General features: G+C 44.1%; 1 protein-coding gene across 1 annotated transcript in view; it reads right to left on the bottom strand.

Moving 5' to 3' along the window:
- The window catches only part of LOC110514283 (ras GTPase-activating-like protein IQGAP1), a 76,857-nt gene that overhangs the window by 11,005 nt on the left and 43,665 nt on the right, over positions 1 to 22,187 (bottom strand). Inside the window, exons 12-24 of the mRNA XM_090222783.1 lie at positions 17,271 to 17,434; positions 16,791 to 16,951; positions 15,357 to 15,481; positions 14,416 to 14,579; positions 8,559 to 8,649; positions 6,957 to 7,124; positions 6,343 to 6,485; positions 5,366 to 5,536; positions 3,600 to 3,683; positions 2,674 to 2,745; positions 992 to 1,061; positions 440 to 804; positions 75 to 238 (exon numbers count right to left, since the gene is read on the bottom strand). Of these exons, the coding sequence (XP_090078909.1) occupies positions 75 to 238; positions 440 to 804; positions 992 to 1,061; positions 2,674 to 2,745; positions 3,600 to 3,683; positions 5,366 to 5,536; positions 6,343 to 6,485; positions 6,957 to 7,124; positions 8,559 to 8,649; positions 14,416 to 14,579; positions 15,357 to 15,481; positions 16,791 to 16,951; positions 17,271 to 17,434 (1,942 nt within the window). The remainder of the gene's footprint in view (positions 1 to 74; positions 239 to 439; positions 805 to 991; positions 1,062 to 2,673; positions 2,746 to 3,599; positions 3,684 to 5,365; positions 5,537 to 6,342; positions 6,486 to 6,956; positions 7,125 to 8,558; positions 8,650 to 14,415; positions 14,580 to 15,356; positions 15,482 to 16,790; positions 16,952 to 17,270; positions 17,435 to 22,187) is intronic.

Here is a 22,187-nt window from a genome sequence, read left to right as displayed (position 1 = left end):
GGTATATTGGCCATATACCACACCTCCCCAGGCCTTATTGATGAATCCTATTGTTTCAAGTATTAGCTCCTTACTTGATCTCCTCCTGCAGGGCGGTCTTGAAGAGTTTGAGCAGCAGGTACTCCTCTCTCTGGTTGGAGGCGTAGTTATACAGGGTGAAGATCACAGAGTCCATGAACTTAGTGGACTTATTCTGGGGCATCTGGAAGATGAGCTTGGCCAGGTAGGTGGGGTTGGTCTGCAGGGAGGACAGAAAGGAAACACGTTAACTACGGTTAGATTGGATGTTTTCCTGGTCTGTTTCTAGTCTGCTTACTGTCACCTACAGTGTTTTATGTTTCTCAACTGTTTGCGAGTGTGATTCCCTTTGCAGTACAGCTTTGCTAACTGTTTGAGGAGATCGATACATATATGCGTTGACACACAGCATCTACAGTACCTGCAGCAGGTAGAAAAGATACTGATAGGCCTCCAGCTTGAGCCTCTTCTCCTTGCTCAGAGCCTTCAGGCCTCCTCTCTGTTTGTTCATCATCATCAGGTTGGACAGCTCGCCCTTGTTCTTCTTGGTCAGCTTGTTGCTGTGGGACACCACCTCCTGCAGGGTGATCTTGTTCTTGACCAGCAGGCCGATCTTGATGTCCATCAGGTTCAGGTCATTCTCCAGCTGCTGGTTGGAGCGGATGTTGGTGACCACCTCCTCCCGGAGCCTCATCAAGTCCAGCTCTTCCTGAAAGTCCTGGTCGCTGTGGTCCAGGAGGTGGACGAACTTGCGCACCACCGCCATGGGAGGATCGTCAGCGTTGACTGTGTGAGAGAGACAGTGAGAGACAGTGAGAGACAGTGAGAGACAGTGAGAGAGAGGGATTCAGTCAGGATGGAGTCGTATGTGGCAGAAAGAACAGCTGGGAGACGAGACTCAGTACAGAGAGAAGATGGAGAAAAGAGAAAGCCAGTGGTGGGTGAGGGTTCTCATCATCATCATCATACTCACTGAGTGTCTTGTAGTCGTCTCTGGCTTTGTTGGCTCTGATGAACGCCTGGATCTTCACCACATCATTGATCTGCAACAGAGCAAACAGCAGTCACTTCACTGATCAAAAACATGACTGTGTCCCAAATGGCACCCCATTCCCTTAATAGAGCTCTGGTCAAAAGTAGTGCACTATATAGGGAACAGGGTGCCATTTGGGAAGCAGCACTTTTCTAAAGAGAAAGATTACATTGGTGATCTGTAGTTAGTCAGGGTACAGAGTTAAGTGAGCCATCTAGCCTAGTAGCCTCATTAAGCTGAAAGGACATTTAAAATGTGGGACGAGTGTGTCCCACATGGCACCCAATTTCCTATATAGTACACTACTATGACCAGGGCCCATAGGGCTCTGGTCAAAAGTAGTGCACTATTTGAAAGTAGTGCACTATTTAGGGAATAGGGTGCCATTGGGACGCAGAGAGAGTAAATGTCAGTGGATGTGTCAGGCGAGGATATAAAGAGTTAGATGTGACATCATACAGTGAATACAGAAGACTAGAGAACAGACAGCCCTGGGCACACCAAAAACTACAACTCACCTCAGTCACATTTATGTAGCGCTTTTCACAAAATTGACAACGTGCTTTGCTGTTAGCTGGGCTAGAGTCAAGTAGTAGCATAGTAACAAGGCAACATTCCCTGAGAGCAGGAAACCTTAACAGGAACCAGACTCTACAAGCTACTGGACCTTCTAGCTACTTGTCTTTCGTCAAAGATCACTCATTTTCCAGAAATACCTCTTTTTTTTATAGTAATTCACCCTCAAACTCAACTCTGGACCTGGAAGCCAGTTCCACTGCGTTTTTTCATTGTTCCCCTTTAATCAGGAACTGATTTAGACCTGGGACACCAGGTGGGTGATTCCCCTCTAATCAGGGACTGATTTAGACCTGGGACACCAGGTGGGTGATTCCCCTCTAATCAGGGACTGATTTAGACCTGGGACACCAGGTGGGTGATTCCCCTCTAATCAGGGACTGATTTAGACCTGGGACACCAGGTGGGTGATTCCCCTCTAATCAGGGACTGATTTAGACCTGGGACACCAGGTGGGTGATTCCCCTCTAATCAGGGACTGATTTAGACCTGGGACACCAGGTGGGTGATTCCCCTCTAATCAGGGACTGATTTAGACCTGGGACACCAGGTGGGTGATTCCCCTCTAATCAGGGACTGATTTAGACCTGGGACACCAGGTGGGTGATTCCCCTCTAATCATGGACTGATTTAGACCTGGGACACCAGGTGGGTGATTCCCCTCTAATCAGGGACTGATTTAGACCTGGGACACCAGCAATTAATTATCAGGTAGAACAGAAAATCATCAGGCTCCAGATCTCGTAAGGTTGGGTACCCCTAATATATCAAATAGTTAACATTTGTTCAATCTGGGATTCAAACTACCCGCTACTAATACATAAAAAAAAAACTTTATTTAACTAGGAAAGTCAGTTAAGAACAAATTCTTATTTTCAATGACAGCCTAGGAACAGTGGGTTAACTGCCTTGTTCTTGGGCAGAACGACAGATTTGTACCTTGTCAGCTCGGGGATTTGAACTTGCAACCTTCCGGTTACTAGTCCAACGCCCTAACCACTAGGCGTATCTTGTAAAATAAGGGTTAACTAAATACATCAACTCACATGGTCCTTGAAGTGCTTCAGGCGGTCTCTGTACTTCTTGCGAGCTTGGTGCATCCTCACCATCGACTGGATCTAAAACAATAACTCAACTAGGTCAATACTAAAAAAGATTTGAAATTCACCAAAAACCTCAGACTTAAAGGAAAAGCAGCAACACAGGCTCATGTTCATTAAGGCCCAAAATAAAAGAAAATGGACTGAAACAGGGAGGGACAACCTGGCCTTGTCCAATAAGAAAAGTAAATGGACTGAAACAGGGAGGGACAACCTGGCCTTGTCCAATAAGAAAAGTAAATGGACTGAAACAGGGAGGGACAACCTGGCCTTGTCCAATAAGAAAAGTAAATGGACTGAAACAGGGAGGGACAACCTGGCCTTGTCCAATAAGAAAAGTAAATGGACTGAAACAGGGAGGGACAACCTGGCCTTGTCCAATAAGAAAAGTAAATGGACTGAAACAGGGAGGGACAACCTGGCCTTGTCCAATAAGAAGAGTAAATGGACTGAAACAGGGAGGGACAACCTGGCCTTGTCCAATAAGAAAAGTAAATGGACTGAAACAGGGAGGGACAACCTGGCCTTGTCCAATAAGAAAAGTAAATGGACTGAAACAGGGAGGGACAACCTGGCCTTGTCCAATAAGAAAAGTAAATGGACTGAAACAGGGAGGGACAACCTGGCCTTGTCCAATAAGAAGAGTAAATGGACTGAAACAGGGAGGGACAACCTGGCCTTGTCCAATAAGAAGAGTAAATGGACTGAAACAGGGAGGGACAACCTGGCCTTGTCCAATAAGAAGAGTAAATGTTTATTTTGCAAAGCGTTTAGAACGTTGCATGCCCCAATGAACAGGACCCACCAATCAAGGTCATGTATTGTTGTTTTATTATAAAGATGGCTACACGTACAGTAGGTGGAGACCTTACCTTTACAGCATCCTCGCTGTGGTCATTCAGGTACTCCTTCCTCTTTATGTAGACCTTCCTCTGCTTGTAGCCTCTAAAATGAGCCTGTAAGATACAGATAAATATACAGGACCAGTGTTAAGAAGCACAAGAGCATTTTTAGGGCCAAATTCACAGACAGTCTGAGTCCTAGATTAAAAATCATGCTCAATGAAGAATCACCATTGAAAGTGCTCTTAGACCAGTCTGAGAAACTGTCCCTTAAAGTTAAACATGGCAATAAAGTGGTAGAATGTTTTCTTTAAAATGTCAGCAGTTCCCACTTGGCCCAAACCCTTCAGTGTTTGCAGAACTGGGTAGATACTGTTGAAGGCTTAGGGCTAAGGGAATGATTTGAGACTGGCTGTGTAGCACTGGGGTTGTGTATGTTCTATCACATCCAGACATGATTCTTTTATTTAACTAGGCAAGTCAGTTGAGAACAAATTCTTATTTACAATGACGCTCTAGGAACAGTGGGTTAACTGCCTTGTTCAGGGGCAGAACTACAGATTTTAACCTCGTCAGCTTGTCGTAGCAGAATCAGTTAGGTAACATTGATAAATAAGATGTTTTATCAACTTTCAGAAATATGCTTATGTGGGAAAGTCACTTGGGCCCAGAGAGGGGAGAGGTCAGGCTTGTCTTCTAAAACGTGTCTTTTAAACCATGTGAAGGGATGATTGAGGGGGAATAATTATCTCTTGGCTCCACAATGTCTGTGTGCCAGTCACTCCCTACTTTTCCCATTTGGGGGGAGGAGTAGGACAGTGTCTGGAACCACTGTATGTCCCCTCTGATGTCCAAACTTATCTTTCATGGTATATGACCTAGAGGCTCACTCCTCTCTGTGAGCTTGTCCTGGAGGGATTGTATTTGAGATGGGAGTATCTAGAATTGACAATTGATATATGCCATTGGATGAGGTAATGTTTTGGTAATATCAAGAACGAGAAGTAGAACCTCGTCTAAGAGAGCAAACTGAACGATAATTTATAGCTAATGCTGTCTGGCTATGGGATACTCCTCTCTCAAGTAAAAGTCTTCCTTTATGCAGTTTTCCTAAGACCTGTGGTTCGTCATTGTGAGTTGAGAGGGGTGGATCTTTGCTATAAAAGATCTGTTGCCATTATGTTGACACTCTCAGAATTAATTTATTGACACTGAATTGATCTGAGAGTTAAAGGGCTATGGTGAAGCTCATATTACTAAAAGATTAAGTTTAAAGTATAACTCTGACTTGTGTGTGGTTTGTAAACTCTCCTTTCACTTAGTAATACAGGAAATTACCACGACAAGCTCGGGGATTCGATCCAGCAACTTTTCGGTTACTAGTCCAAGCTCTACCTGCCGCCCCTGGAGTCCCATAGGCATATAGAATTAGGAGTCCCATAGGCTGGCGTCGGCCGGGTTTAGGCCATCATTGTAAATAAGAATTTGTTCTCAACTGACTTGCCAAGTTAAATAAAGGTCACATTTAAAATATATACATTTTCAAAGTGTGTACTGTGAAATGTGAAATGTGTAATGACTATGGGTGAATCTCAATTGTATTTCCTTGATTGCTCGCGCCCCCTCTCCTCGCCTCCTTCTCAAAGCGCATTGGAGGAGAAGATCCGAGTGGAGGAAGCTCAAGTCTTCTGCTCCAATGGACTTTGAGAAGGAGATGAGGAGAAAGGATGTGAAGAATCAAGGAAATACTGAGATTCACTCCATGTCCAAAGGAAGGGAAGAGTTTGACCTCTGACCTGTATGGTGGTAATGGCTGGGTCCTGAGATTTCAGGAAGTCTTTTCTCTCCTTCAGGCCTTTCCTCACCAGGTAGCCACGGCATCCGGCCTGCAGCTTGGCAATCAGGCTCTCATTGGCCAGCCACAGCTGCTCCCGGTTGTAGGTGGTGGTCACCCCGGAAACCACAGACTGATTGACAACAGAGAGCCAGTCACACACAGGCCCACTTACATAATGACATAGTATCAACACAGCTTTAGGGGTGGCAGTGGAAGGTGTGTCTGTTTTTAGCAAAAGAGATGGGAGTTAAGTGAGAATGATAAAGGAAAATCTCAAATGGCAAATTCACCTAATCGTACAAATACCAAGAAGGTAGTCTGTATGGACCATGACAGTATTCACACTTGGGATCCACGCACTTAACTACTAGTTTTTTGGCAAGTCTACTATTGATATTATTGAATGATTTATATTAAGATCTGAGTTGCGCACAATGATCTCAACTATACATTCGCCTGCATGAGCATAAACAATGTAAGACTTGAGGTTGTCCACTTAGCTACGGAGGAGTTTAGTATTAGCATTTCCTTTAAAAACAATGGGAGTGGTAGGAGGAGCGCTGTTAGCATGCTCCACAAAGCTACATCACTACAACACCACAGTACTGCGGCCTGTTCAGCTGGGTGCAGCGTTATAGATCGTCCACATAGAAATGCATTTTGTAGAACAGAGGAGTCTCATGTAAGAGGGAATCATGCACGTTCTATTCATTACAATTCTATCTACAAGGTTCTGAATGTTTCAGCTCAATGAATACAGCCAGAGAGGAAGAGGCAAAGCCCTGTATGGTGTAGGGTGAAACTGCCCCTAGACACGGCCAGTCTTACATTTTCCCCACTAATGGTTGACGTTATGATTTGGGCAGGAGGAACTGATCCTAGCTCTGTACACAGGGGAAACTTCACCCAGGGCTCCCAGTATCCATCTTAGCCTACCTGGATGTCCTCCTTGTTGAGCTGGGTGTTGTTCTGTAGGAAGTCTGCAGGTTCAGTCCAGGAGCCCTCTCCTGTCTTCAGGTTGTAGTAGTAGTTGTGTCCTCCCTTCACCCAGTGCTTCATCCAGTCACTGCCGTTGTCACCTGGAGCATGAACACACAGCGTTATGGACATATTTCTCAGCAAGTTATTTACAGACTGTACATCTTGATATATCTAGCTCCATCTGTCAGTCAGGGAACCATGTATACCTTGTCTGTTGTACTAAAGCAAGTGATCAAGCTCCTTTATATATCTGCAGTTCCTGGGTAAGAAACATCTTTTGACTATGAACATTAACTTGCTCTGGCTGATGCCATTTAGTCACATCTACTAATGGAACCTACATGTTCCTGTACTAACTCATTGTAGAACAAACTAATTGCAGGTAATGAACACAAAACAATTAAAGTAATGAAAGAAAACTGGCCACAGTGTGTGACTGTGGCCCAATGGCAGCCAATGCCCTATATAGGGCATATACAGTATATCCCCCTCCATAGGGGTCTGGTCAACAGTGCACTATGTAGGGAAAAGGGTGCAATTTGGGATGCAGCCATGACCATCCTCCTCACCATCCTGGGTCTTGTCCTGTTTGATCTTGGCCAGGTCGTCCTGGTAGTTCTGGACACACTCAGGGGTGACTCCGTAGAGGCCGGCCCCAGGGGAGCGCAGTGCAGCCAGGGTCTTAGGCGCCTCGCCACTGTCCACCGCTCTGTTAATGGCCTGGATGGCCTGGGAGACTGACGAGGAAACAGGGAGACGAGTGATTCTTTTTTTACTTGGTTTTTCAGTATTTCATCATGCTCTACTTACAGGAAATAGCTTGGAACCAAACCTGTGATCAAATAGTATGTGTTCTTTCAAATACCTTCGCTGTGTTTGATTGAGATTGCCTGACACGATGGAACCAATGGAATAGTCCCAAATGTGCTAAGCTTGCCCTTCTGAAACGCTGGAACCAATGGAATAGTCCCAAATGTGCTAAGCTTGCCCTTCTGAAACGCTGGGAAAATGGAATAGTCCCAAATGTGCTAAGCTTGCCCTTCTGACACGCTGGAAAAATGGAATAGTCCCAAATGTGCTAAGCTTGCCCTTCTGACACGCTGGAACCAATGGAATAGTCCCAAATGTGCTAAGCTTGCCCTTCTGAAACGCTGGAACCAATGGAATAGTCCCAAATGTGCTAAGCTTGCCCTTCTGAAACGCTGGAACCAATGGAATAGTCCCAAATGTGCTAAGCTTGCCCTTCTGACATGCTGGAAAAATGGAATAGTCCCAAATGTGCTAAGCTTGCCCTTCTGACACGCTGGAAAAATGGAATAGTCCCAAATGTGCTAAGCTTGCCCTTCTGACACGCTGGAAAAATGGAATAGTCCCAAATGTGCTAAGCTTGCCCTTCTGAAACGCTGGAACCAATGGAATAGTCCCAAATGTGCTAAGCTTGCCCTTCTGACACGCTGGAAAAATGGAATAGTCCCAAATGTGCTAAGCTTGCCCTTCTGAAACGCTGGAAAAATGGAATAGTCCCAAATGTGCTAAGCTTGCCCTTCTGACACGCTGGAAAAATGGAATAGTCCCAAATGTGCTAAGCTTGCCCTTCTGACACGCTGGAAAAATGGAATAGTCCCAAATGTGCTAAGCTTGCCCTTCTGACACGCTGGAAAAATGGAATAGTCCCAAATGTGCTAAGCTTGCCCTTCTGACACGCTGGAAAAATGGAATAGTCCCAAATGTGCTAAGCTTGCCCTTCTGACACGCTGGAAAAATGGAATAGTCCCAAATGTGCTAAGCTTGCCCTTCTGACACGCTGGAAAAATGGAATAGTCCCAAATGTGCTAAGCTTGCCCTTCTGAAACGCTGGAACCAATGGAATAGTCCCAAATGTGCTAAGCTTGCCCTTCTGACACGCTGGAAAAATGGAATAGTCCCAAATGTGCTAAGCTTGCCCTTCTGACACGCTGGAAAAATGGAATAGTCCCAAATGTGCTAAGCTTGCCCTTCTGAAACGCTGGAACCAATGGAATAGTCCCAAATGTGCTAAGCTTGCCCATATGACACTTCAGGCAGTCAATCAAATGTATTTGAAATAAATCTGATACTATGTAAACCCAGGTCTGCTTGAAACCCTGAGGAAAAGGTGCTTGTGGGACAGCTAGGGTGTGTACTATTCTTACACTGCAAGGCCTCCTGGGTATCCTTATTGGACATCAGTACGGCGTTCTGGATCTCATCCAACCAGAGCACAGCAGAGGGGTCCTCGGTCTCCTGGAAGAACACACAGTGAGGCGGTCAGTCTAACTCCAAAACAGCACACACCCACCCACCGGGTCTGCAGCATATTTACTGCCATTCTACTGAATTACCACTGGAGGGCGATCTCCTCCTGCTGAATGAGAGGACTTGGGTCTAAATGGCATCCAACCACAATGGCATGAGACCACATGAAAGGGAACTCTGTAGACTAGTACAAGGTGTCACCCCCACACAACAGAACTGCAAATGAAAATCAGAGACATTGGTCATTCCACTTATTTCAACAGAAATCCAATCTCAGGAGATGGAGAACAGAAGTCAATCATGGCTGATGTTATAAACCAAACATCTGATAGCAGTAAACACCTGCTTAGTGCAAAGGTCTACAGCAGGCAGTGAGAAACTACATCTTTAGTCTGAAATCTAAGTTGCAGAAGTATGAAATACCCTCTCATATCAGTCCACATTCCTGCAACAGCATTCCCTCCCCGTGTACACTCTTGACCATCATGACAAGTCAATTGGATGAGCATATTAGCTAACTGAAACCATGACAGTTCGAAACACTTTGTCAAGTCTCTGTGTTTTAAGTACGCAGTAGCACAGACAGCTAACTCTCTCTCTGCTAGCTGGTTTCCGGAGGGAGCGGGGCTAGCTGCTAATAGGCCAACAGGACAGGCCCTCTTTGTGACTCCCCCACCTACCTGCCCCTCCCCCACCCCCACCTATCTGCCCCTCCCTCCTCCTGCAGTGTTTCAGGGGAGGGGGGCTGGGGGAGACCGATACCAAAACTCAAGGTAGGTGTGGTTCCTTGTGCAAGCCAGGTAGGCAGGTAGTGGCTGCGCTAGCAACATTCAGGGTGAAGTTTCCCCTAGATGCTGATACAGGGTCAGTTTTGTATTTTCCCCCACAAATGGTGAAGGTTAGGATTGGGGTGGGGAAGCAGATCCTAGAGCTCTACCTAAAGGAAACACTGGCTTGCAATCCGTCAGTGGCAGGATAGCTTTATTGACAGTAATTAAGGGGTTAGTGCTAATTCATATTGGTTTGGAAATCAGCCTTGCAGCTGGGGGCAGGTAAGCGATACAGAAAGGGTGTGGTGCCAGAGAGGGGATGGGAGTAGAAGGACGCATCTTATTAACTAGGACTCCTGACAAACACACAACTGCTGGGTTGTGTTCATTAGGCACCCAACAGAAGAAAACAGACTAAAACAGGGACGGACTGAAACGCTCAATTTGCTACAATAGGTTTTTTAAATGTTTTTCACTGTGTGTGCCCTTATGAACAGACCCCTGATCAGAATAGAGGAAGTGAAAGCCGATAGGGTGGTGTTCTTAGCCAGTGAACCCTCCCTTCATTGCCTCAGTAATGCAGTCTAGTCCCTACATGTCCTTATATAAAGTCTTCCTACAGAAGTCCTCTATTCCAGGATGTTGACTGGTATCAGAGGAGTCAGTGGTCACAACACAGCTTGTAAACATATACATCACATAAAAACATCACAACACAGCTTGTAAACATATACATAACATAAAAACATCACAACACAGCTTGTAAACATATACATAACATAAAAACATCACAACACAGCTTGTAAACATATACATCACAACACATCAGTGCACATGCACCCCACGGACACACACAGTGAGCATGAGTCACACACACACAGTGAGCATGAGTACATGCTTTAATGATGATGTGAGCGATGAAGCTGGACTCGTACAGAGCTCCAGACTTGTCCCCCCACCGTGTTTACTTTGGCCGTCAAGCTGAACCCTCAGACCACAAGACTGGCACAGAAAAATATATCACAGGCTGTACATGGATGTCTGGCATCACATGAACAATCCCTGATGAAACATCAGCGTCTGAGAAAGAAATCTGGGCCGTGTTCAGAAGGCACGACGTGGAGTGAAACAGGGACACACTATCTGAACTTGTCCAATAAGAAACTCGTATTATTTTTCTGTTACAAACATTTTGCTGCGGCGTGCTCTAACGAACAGGGGCCTAGTCACACACTAGAAACCTAGATGTGTATACAAAACTATATCTCAAACCTATTGCTCTATGGTCCACCAAAAGGCTAAAGAATTAATTAGTGAATCATTGCACAAAAGTATAGATCTACAGTAGGTCTAGGATCTGAAATCAAATTCTATGTATTAACCTGGGGCCTGTTCAGGAGGGCGTGATGTTACAGAAAAGAATAGAACAGATACAGCCAGATATGATCTGAAAGTTCCACCATAATGAATATACCCCTGTGTTCATTCTCCTTCAACAGCTCCCATTCCTTCCCATCTGCTACTATCCCCATGTCCCATCAACCCCCTCCACCTGCAGCTGTGGAGCACATGAGCAGCATCAGGCCTTTGAAATCAAGCCGGAACCTCTTGTTTCTAACAACTTCCTGTGTCTGTGCCGCGTGTCTGACTGAGTCATCCAAATCTGAACGCACCGTAGTAGAGTCACTCCTAGAGCAGGACTTTCAGCCATGGATTTGATCCTTTGGAGACAATGAAGATAATTGACCCCTACGGAGTATACCAAACATTAGGAACATCTTCCTAATATTGAGTTGCACCCCCCTCCTTTTGCCCTCAGAACAGCCTTAATTCACAGAGGCAGGGACTCAAGTGTTCCATGGGGATGCTGGCCCATGTTGACTCCAGTGCTTCTCACATTTGTGTGAAGTTGCCTGGATGTCCATTAGGTGTCGGACTCTTGTTGATACACATAGGAAACTGTTGAGTGAAAACCCACCAGCGTTGCAGTTCTTGACACAAACCGGTGCACCTGGCACCAACTACCATACCCTGTTCAAAAGGGACTTAAATATTTTGTCTCGCCCAATCACCCTCTGAATGGCACAGATAAACAATTAATGTCTGAATTGTCTCAAGGCTCAAAAATCCTTCTTTATCCCGTCTCCTCCCCTTCATCTACACTGATTAAAGTGGATTTAACAGGTGTCATCAGTAAGGGATCGTATCTTTCACCTGGATTCACCTGGTCAGTCTGTCATGGAAAGAGCAGGTGTTCGTAATGTTTTGTACACTCAGTGTATGTCTGTCGGTCTTGTCCAAAACCAACGCACCACAAAGGAGAATGCTCCCCTCAGCTATCAGACCCATGGAGGGGCCACGAGAGCCCCAGAGGGCCCAGGTGAAACCAACTAAATGGGTCTACTATGAAAAGTCCCCTTCTGATGTAGTGCTCAGCTTTGTGCCCTTTTAAGGAAGCAGACAGAGTAGTCCTGGCTTGTTATTTCCTATGCCTGTGAAAAAGATCACCAGGGAAATGGCTTGCTTTCTTTACCGCCCCTACCACTCCCCTCCTCCCTCGCTCTCCTTCCTTCCTTCTTTCCCTAAAAGCGTGATTTGGAAAAAGGTCTTAGCAAACAAACGTCACATTGCCACGACGGGAACGCTTGAGATGTGACCGGCCCATTGTTGACAATTAAAACATTCTCCCGTACACTGGCTGTGAGAGTACAAGGGCGGAGGCCAACTTCTATAGGCCAACTTCTAACAGGAAAAACTGTGAGAAATACACACACTGTGGACACTTTCTATTTAATGCTTCTGGCCTTAAGTTTTAGCAATGATGAGTCATTCTGGTTAAAAACTTGGGCAAGCCAGCTTCTGTGGAAAGTGCAGCTCACTGAGCTAAACTAAAGCTTTAGCCCAATAACTATATCAGAATGTCCTAATATGTGACTTCTCTGTGTGGTTCTACATCTACAGTCTTCCCCACAGCAGTTCACATCGGCACTTTTGTCTGTGGTAAACCATGGCCCTTACCCTTTTGACCCCACCTGCATCTTCTACAGTCTTGTTTCTGTTTCACCAGCAAACACAACCAAATGTGGGACTAGAGTGGTGACATCATATGGGACCATTACATAGATGTGCACATACAAGAACAACGACACTCATCACCCCACCCAGGCAAGATAACACAGTTAAGTTAGTCAGAGGCCGTGTGTGTGTGTGTGTGTGTGTGTGTGTGTGTGTCAGGTCTAATGAGTTTATGGCTTGTATCTACACTAATCTACTTCCCAGTAACAAGACTGACAGTCTCGGTCAGCCCGTTTGGCTTTGAATTGGCCTATACAGTTTGACTGCTGTACATAAAGGCTATTTTAGTCAGTCCTTTTGTTGTTAAGTTGAAAGAAAGGAGAAAGAAAGAGGGAGCGAGATGAAAGAGAAAAAGGAGGGAAAGAGAGTTCACTTGCTTTGGCAATATTAATATGGTTCTCATGCCAATAAAGCCCTTGAATTCAATTCAAATGATAGAGGGAAAAGACCAAGGGAAGGAGAGTCAAAAAGAGAGAGAATGAAAATGAAAGAAAAGATGGGGGTGCGAGACAGACAGGAAGTGAGTGGGAGGGGTAAGCAGGACCAGCCGGGGGAGCAGAAAGCATGATCACACCATGACATCACTGAGGGGGTTTAGTGGGAGTCATGTGGGGATGATGGGGCTGAATCACATGGAGTCAGTCCACTGTCCCTCAGGACATCAGCCAAGAAAACACCACTCAAAAATAATATTTATACACAGACTAACAATTATATTTACGCATGACTACAATAATATTCTGGTTGTTTAGAGATGTGTATATTAAAAGAAAGTTCAAGATAAATGTTTACTTATAGTACAGAGCCTGTAGTCCTTAAGGTAGCCCCATCCCACTTCTGACACCAATGTTGCCAATTTTTATACACCATACTTATTAAGCGTAGGTTGGAACAGAGATTAGGCACTATATTTGAAGGTCTGTCTTAGAGACACACTCAACAACCTATTGAAAAAACACCTGTGAACTAACTGTAGATGAGCTATATTTGCATACAGTGCCTCGGGTGTTTGTATAATGCCGACGTAGCATTGTGCACTCCAACACACCCCTGCCGACCTCGGGACCTATCCATCACCAAGCAAACAGACGTTTTGACGAGAAACTGCTGCTCTACTCAACTGTAAACAAGTGTCAGTTAAATATCTACAGTACCAAATGATCTGCTTCTACTTCGCATATTACATGTAAATAGTTGGGTCAAGTGTGTTTTTGCATCACTTTTTCAATTTTCTGTAATTTTAGGTCAAAAAAGCCTATCAGATGAAAACATCTGCAGGGCTAGCTCTATGCTAGTGTGATTCAAGGGCATCCAACACCGATGCTCAAACTCCCATCAGTCAGTAATGCTCTGAAACCAGACAGACTCCCATCAGTCAGTAATGCTCTGAAACCAGACAGACTCCCATCAGTCAGTAATGCTCTGAAATCAGACAGACTCCCATCAGTCAGTAATGCTCTGGAACCAGACAGACTCCCATCAGTCAGTAATGCTCTGGAACCAGAGACTCCCATCAGTCAGTAATGCTCTGAAACCAGACAGACTCCCATCAGTCAGTAATGCTCTGGAACCAGAGACTCCCATCAGTCAGTAATGCTCTGAAACCAGATAGACTCCCATCAGTCAGTAATGCTCTGAAACCAGAGACAAGCACAGAAGGAGAAAGTGGAGGAGTCTAACACCTCCACCCAGGTGACTGGTCCAGTTCATTACAATGAGGTGAGAAAGACACAGTCCCAGTCAAGCAGAAAGGAGAGGGTGTGTAATATGTGTTTGAGCGCTACGTAAAGTGTGTTTAAGGTGTGACATGAGTCAAGCAGCTCAGTGCCAAAACCCACCCAGTCAAGCAGCTCTGTGCCAAAACACACCCATTTTGTGTGTGTGTGTACACACATCAATTGGTCCTTACATGTGCCTTCTCCCTGCGGGCCTCAAGCAGTTTGTCGTAGTAGTGCTGGGCGACAGATGGGTCTACGTCTGTTAGCTTGGCTGCAGAGTGCAGGAGGGCTTCTAGGGTGTTCTGTGGGTCTCCCCCATCCAGAGCTTCGTTGATCTGACCGATGGCCACAATACCTACACACACACACACACACACACACACACCAAAGGGTTGATTAAGATAACACATCTTTATTGTTAGCAAAGGACAAATCCTTTGAAGCATTTATAAACATTTATGAGCACAAGGGCATATAATACATCACAAGTCACAAACATAAGGATTAGCCTGAGACATAGATATGGGAAGGTAGAAGAGACAATCTGGTATGTTAGACACTTTAAAACCCATATGTTAGCATTGTCCATCTATTAGTGGAAGAGATCTATTTTTGAAAAAGTAATGCTATCTTTTTAAAGATCTTATGACACCACTGTTTCTATGACATCACCGTTATGTTCTCTTTTTCAACTCAGAATTCAGACTGATGAGGAATGTCCATAGAGTTGCATAGAGGGTGCCCTTGGCCCAAAGCCTGTTTAGCATGGGCATCACCGTTGAGTGCTTTCACAGCACTGCCAATGTCACACTAGAGGACATTATAAAGATAGAGAAGTACATTAGAGCTCATCTCCTATGGGAATGTCTCAGACTTTCAAACATGTTGAGGAATACTGAGGTCAAGTGATCTTGAAAAGCCAAATAAATGAGGTGGAGGGACTCATTATCAGTGGTCTCCTCTTTTAGACCTATTTTATGGTTACAAGTCTTGGAAGTAGAGTTCTGCTGTGTGTGTGTGTGTGGGTGTACATGCATTCTGGCAAGTATGTGCATGTGTGTTCCTGCATGTGTGCGCACGTGTGTTTGTGTACATGTTTGTACGTGTGCATGCAAGTGTGTGGTCCACTCACGTTCGTGCTCCTCCTGTATGGTCAAGTTGACCTGGTCAACACAGGCCTGGATGTCGTTCCAGGTCAGATAGTCACTGCCTTCCTCCCTGGCCACTGCCTTCAGCCGCATCAATTCATCCATATACCTGAGACACCAACACCAGGGTTAATGAGTGCCGATCCTACATTAATGAGAATTATTGTTACCATCTCATTTCTTCTAATTCGAATTAACCTCATAGTTACAGACTAACCAGTCAACTGAACAGACAATATCAAACCTCAGTTACAGACTAACCAGTCAAATGAACAGACAACATTAAACCTCATAGTTACAGACTAACCAGTCAACTGAACAGACAACATTAAACCTCATAGTTACAGACTAACCAGTCAACTGAACAGACAACATTAAACCTCATAGTTACAGACTAACCAGTCAACTGAACAGACAACATTAAACCTCATAGTTACAGACTAACCAGTCAAATGAACAGACAACATTAAACCTCATAGTTACAGACTAACCAGTCAACTGAACAGACAATATCAAACCTCAGTTACAGACTAACCAGTCAAATGAACAGACAACATTAAACCTCATAGTTACAGACTAACCAGTCAACTGAACAGACAATATCAAACCTCAGTTACAGACTAACCAGTCAAATGAACAGACAACATTAAACCTCATAGTTACAGACTAACCAGTCAACTGAACAGACAACATCAAACCTCATAGTTACAGACTAACCAGTCAAATGAACAGACAACATTAAACCTCATAGTTACAGACTAACCAGTCAACTGAACAGACAACATTAAACCTCATAGTTACAGACTAACCAGTCAACTGAACAGACATTAAACCTCATAGTTACAGACTAACCAGTCAACTGAACAGACATTAAACCTCATAGTTACAGACTAACCAGTCAACTGAACAGACATTAAACCTCATAGTTACAGACTAACCAGTCAACTGAACAGACATTAAACCTCATAGTTACAGACTAACCAGTCAACTGAACAGACAACATTAAACCTCATAGTTACAGACTAACCAGTCAACTGAACAGACAACATTAAACCTCATAGTTACAGACTAACCAGTCAACTGAACAGACATTAAACCTCATAGTTACAGACTAACCAGTCAACTGAACAGACATTAAACCTCATAGTTACAGACTAACCAGTCAACTGAACAGACAACATCAAACCGGGACATTTATTGAGTGCCAGAAAATGAATTACTGAATTACAAGATCTGGTTAGACGGGTAGAAAACACATTAATACATAATTTATAGTTTCATATCTCTGAGGTTACTGTAGATGGTGCCCGTCTATCCACATCTGGGATCGAGGCCTGAAGATGTCTTCAAAGGCATACAGCAGGATCTACACAACTAGTGACAGACAAGTGTCTGTCACGGTCTGTCTTTGTGCGTACCTCTGTGCGTATTCGTCCTCTACGTTACTGAGTCCAGTAACGGCGCTGGCCAGTTGTCTCCACATGGAATTCCGGTCGCCCACGTCCAACGCCCTATTTATCAACACCACCGACGACAACATCTCCACGGCAACCAGCAGCTCCGGATGGGACAGAGAACCCTTGGGGAACACAACCAGAACGTTTAACTAATCCATACCTCTGATACATTTATCAATATATTGTACTTAAGTCATCAATATAGTTGCATCAATATAATATAGTCATCAACATCAATATAGTTGCATCAATATAATGCACAACCATGTTGAACCCTGTGGATCACTGACAGTTTAGCTAACTAATATGTCTTTCTGAAAATATATTTCAAGATGTATTGTCAATAAGTACAATCATCAATACAGTTGTAATGCCTGACAATGTCCAACTGTCTCACATCGATTGAGACGTGTGTGTGCATTAGTGTGTGTGCGCGCGTACATCTGGACTCTGCTGCTGCAGGCTGGTCAGCTCTCTCTGATAGAGGTCGGCAGCGCTGGGGTAGACCTCGGGCAGCTGGGCATCAGGGTTCATCAGCTCTGCTGCCGTGTTCTCGGGCACACCCGCTCTGACGGCCGCGTTTATCCTCTCCACCGCCTGCAACACTATATACACAGAGAGACAGGGTGAGGAACATGATTAAATACAACAGAGAGACAGGGTGAGGGACATGATTAAATACACTACACAGAGAGACAGGGTGAGGAACATGATTAAATACACAACACAGAGACAGGGTGAGGGACATGATTAAATACACTACACAGAGAGACAGGGTGAGGAACATGATTAAATACACTACACAGAGAGACAGGGTGAGGAACATGATTAAATACACTACACAGAGAGACAGGGTGAGGAACATGATTAAATACACTACACAGAGAGACAGGGTGAGGGACATGATTAAATACACTACACAGAGAGACAGGGTGAGGGACATGATTAAATACACTACACAGAGAGACAGGGTGAGGGACATGATTAAATACACTACACAGAGAGACAGGGTGAGGAACATGATTAAATACACTACACAGAGAGACAGGGTGAGGAACATGATTAAATACACAACACAGAGAGACAGGGTGAGGGACATGATTAAATACACTACACAGAGAGACAGGGTGAGGAACATGATTAAATACACAACACAGAGAGACAGGGTGAGGGACATGATTAAATACACTACACAGAGAGACAGGGTGAGGAACATGATTAAATACACAACAGAGAGACAGGGTGAGGAACATGATTAAATACAACAGAGAGACAGGGTGAGGGACATGATTAAATACACAACACAGAGACAGGGTGAGGAACATGATTAAATACACAACACAGAGACAGGGTGAGGAACATGATTAAATACAACAGAGAGACAGGGTGAGGAACATGATTAAATACACAACACAGAGACAGGGTGAGGGAAAATGATTAAATACACAACACAGAGACAGGGTGAGGGACATGATTAAATACACTACACAGAGAGACAGGGTGAGGGACATGATTAAATACACTACACAGAGAGACAGGGTGAGGGACATGATTAAATACACTACACAGAGAGACAGGGTGAGGAACATGATTAAATACACTACACAGAGAGACAGGGTGAGGAACATGATTAAATACACAACACAGAGAGACAGGGTGAGGGACATGATTAAATACACTACACAGAGAGACAGGGTGAGGAACATGATTAAATACACAACACAGAGAGACAGGGTGAGGAACATGATTAAATACAACAGAGACAGGGTGAGGGACATGATTAAATACACAACACAGAGAGACAGGGTGAGGAACATGATTAAATACACAACACAGAGAGACAGGGTGAGGGACATGATTAAATACACTACACAGAGAGACAGGGTGAGGAACATGATTAAATACACAACACAGAGAGACAGGGTGAGGAACATGATTAAATACAACAGAGAGACAGGGTGAGGGACATGATTAAATACAACAGAGACAGGGTGAGGGACATGATTAAATACACAACACAGAGAGACAGGGTGAGGAACATGATTAAATACACAACACAGAGAGACAGGGTGAGGGACATGATTAAATACACTACACAGAGAGACAGGGTGAGGAACATGATTAAATACAACAGAGACAGGGTGAGGGACATGATTAAATACACTACACAGAGAGACAGGGTGAGGAACATGATTAAATACACTACACAGAGAGACAGGGTGAGGGACATGATTAAATACACAACACAGAGAGACAGGGTGAGGGACATGATTAAATACACTACACAGAGAGACAGGGTGAGGGACATGATTAAATACACTACACAGATAGACAGGGTGAGGAACATGATTAAATACACTACACAGATAGACAGGGTGAGGAACATGATTAAATACACTACACAGAGAGACAGGGTGAGGGACATGATTAAATACAACAGAGACAGGGTGAGGAACATGATTAAATACACTACACAGAGAGACAGGGTGAGGGACATGATTAAATACACTACACAGAGAGACAGGGTGAGGGACATGATTAAATACACTACACAGAGACAGGGTGAGGAACATGATTAAATACACAACACAGAGAGACAGGGTGAGGAACATGATTAAATACACTACACAGAGACAGGGTGAGGAACATGATTAAATACACTACACAGAGACAGGGTGAGGAACATGATTAAATACACAACACAGAGAGACAGGGTGAGGGACATGATTAAATACACAACACAGAGAGACAGGGTGAGGGACATGATTAAATACACTACACAGAGAGACAGGGTGAGGAACATGATTAAATACACTACACAGAGAGACAGGGTGAGGGACATGATTAAATACAACAGAGACAGGGTGAGGGACATGATTAAATACACAACACAGAGAGACAGGGTGAGGAACATGATTAAATACACTACACAGAGACAGGGTGAGGGACATGATTAAATACACTACACACAGAGACAGGGTGAGGAACATGATTAAATACAACAGAGACAGGACTAACACACTAGACACAGAGCGATACAGGGTGGCAAGTATTTTTTGAGCATGTTCTGTAGCAATACTAGTGGAAACAGATTGAATCAGTAAGTGGTTGTATATAGGGGAAGAGAGGTAGAGGGGAAGTGTAACTCAATCCTTACGGCAGTTGTGAAGTGAAAAATAAGCTAAAACGTCAACAAGCAAAAATAAACCTTCTTTAAATACACAGCACAAAGAGAGAGACACAAAGGGTCAAACCCACAAACGGAACACAGAGTAGCCTGACTATCAGTAGGGTTAAAAAGCATGTGGAAAAGACACGTGATAAGCATACTGCAATCAGCACAGGAACATGAAACAGCCAGTGATGTGGGTAACTAAAGGGTAAACTGCAGTGTTCTGCTGCAGGCCATGTCCTCATGAGGATAACGTGAACACCAGTTGGTAATGAGTGAAGAGGTAACCCTAACCCTAAGGTAGGTTCCCCACCAGTGCAGTTAAAAGTGATTATCCTGTGTTGTGTGTGTACAGCACATTCTGGAAGTATTCAGACCTTTATTTTAACCACACTTACGTTACACATGTATTCTTAAAACGGATTACATTGGTTTTTTCACTCAATCTACACACAATACCCCATTATGACAAAGCAAAAACAGGTTTTTAGAATAAATGTTTTTTTAAATATCACATTTACATAAGTAATCAGACCCTCTACTCCTTTGTTGAAGCACCTTTGGCAGCGATTACAGACCCGAGTTCTTGGTTATGACGCTACAAGCGTGGCACACCTGTATTTGGGGAGTTTCTCCCATTCTTCTCTGCAGATCCTCTCAAGCTCTGTCAAGTTGGATGGGGATCGTCGCTGCACAGCTATTTTCAGGTCTCTCCAGAGATGTTCGATCGGGTTCAAGTCTGGGCTCTGGCTGGGCCACTCAAGGACATTGAGACTTTTCCTGAAGCCACTCCTGCGTTGTCTTGGCTGGGTGCTGAGGGTCATTGTCTTGTTGGAAGGTGAGCCTTCTCCCCAGTCAGGTCCTGAGCACTCTGGAGAAGAATTTCATCAAGGATCTCTGTACTTTGCTCCATTCATCTTTCCCTCGATCCTGACTAGTCTCCCAATTACTGCCGCTGAAAAACATCCCAACAGCTTGATGCTGCCATCACCATGCTTTACCGTAGGGATGGTGCAAAGTTTCCGCCAGACGTGATGCTTGGCATTTAGCCCAAAGAGTTCAATCTTGGTTTCATCAGACCCCAGAATTGTGTTTCTCATGGTCCAAGAGTCCTTTAGGTGCCTTTTGGCAGGCTCCAAGCAGGCTGTCATCTGCCTTTTACTGAGGAGTGGCTTCCGTCTGGCCACTCTACCATAAAGGCCTGATTGGTAAAGTGCTGCAGAGATAGGAGAACCTTCCAGATGGACTCCCATTTCCACAGAGGAACTCTGGAGCTCTGTCAGAGTGACCATCGGGTTCTTGGTCACCTCCCTGACCAAAGCCCTTCTCCCCTGATTGATCAGTTTGGCCAGGCAGACAGCTCTAAGAAGAGTCTTGGTGGTTCCAAACTTCTTCCATTTAAGAATGATGGAGGCCACTGTGTTCTTGTGGACCTTCAAAATGTTGCAGAGTTGTTTTGGTACCCTTACCCAGATCCTGTGCTTTGACACAATCCTGTCTCAGAGCTCTACGGAAAATTCCTTCGACCTCATGGCTTGGTTTTTGCATTGACATGCACTGTCATCTGTGGGACCTTATGTAGACAGCTGTGTCCCTTTCCAAATCATGTCCCATCAATAAAATGTACCGCAGGTGGACTCCAATCAAGTTGTAGAAACATCAAGGATGATCAATGGAAACAGGATGCACCCGAGCTCAATTTCAAGTCTCATAGCAAAGGGTCTAAATACTTATGTAAATAAGGTATGTTTATTTTTAATACATTTACAAACATTTCTAAAAAAAACTGTTTTTACATTCTGTCATTATGGGGTATTGTGTGTAGATGGATTAAATTAAATAAAAATCATACATTTTAGAAAACGTCTGTCGTAACAAAATGTGGACAAAGTGAAGGGGTCTGAAGACACTTATTTATGAATATAAAAGTTCTAATAAATTAAAACCCTTGAATGAGTGGGTGGGTCCAAACTTTTGACTGGTACTGTATGTAAAACATATTTTTTATTTATTTTCTTACACACAGTACCAGACACCTACTCATTCAAGGGTTTTTCTTTATTTGTACTAGTTTCTACAGTGCAGAATAACAGTGAAGACATCAAAACTATGAAATTACACATATGGAAGCATGTTGTAACCAAAAAGTGTTAAATCAAAACATATTTTATATTTCAGATTCTTCA

Source organism: Oncorhynchus mykiss, chromosome 26, assembly GCF_057628025.1.
Source record: "Oncorhynchus mykiss isolate SJ-2025 chromosome 26, ASM5762802v1, whole genome shotgun sequence".
In the NCBI taxonomy this organism is placed as follows: domain Eukaryota; kingdom Metazoa; phylum Chordata; class Actinopteri; order Salmoniformes; family Salmonidae; genus Oncorhynchus; species Oncorhynchus mykiss.
The sequence above is the reverse complement of the archived record's forward strand: the minus strand, read 5'-3'. Positions and strand labels throughout refer to the sequence as shown.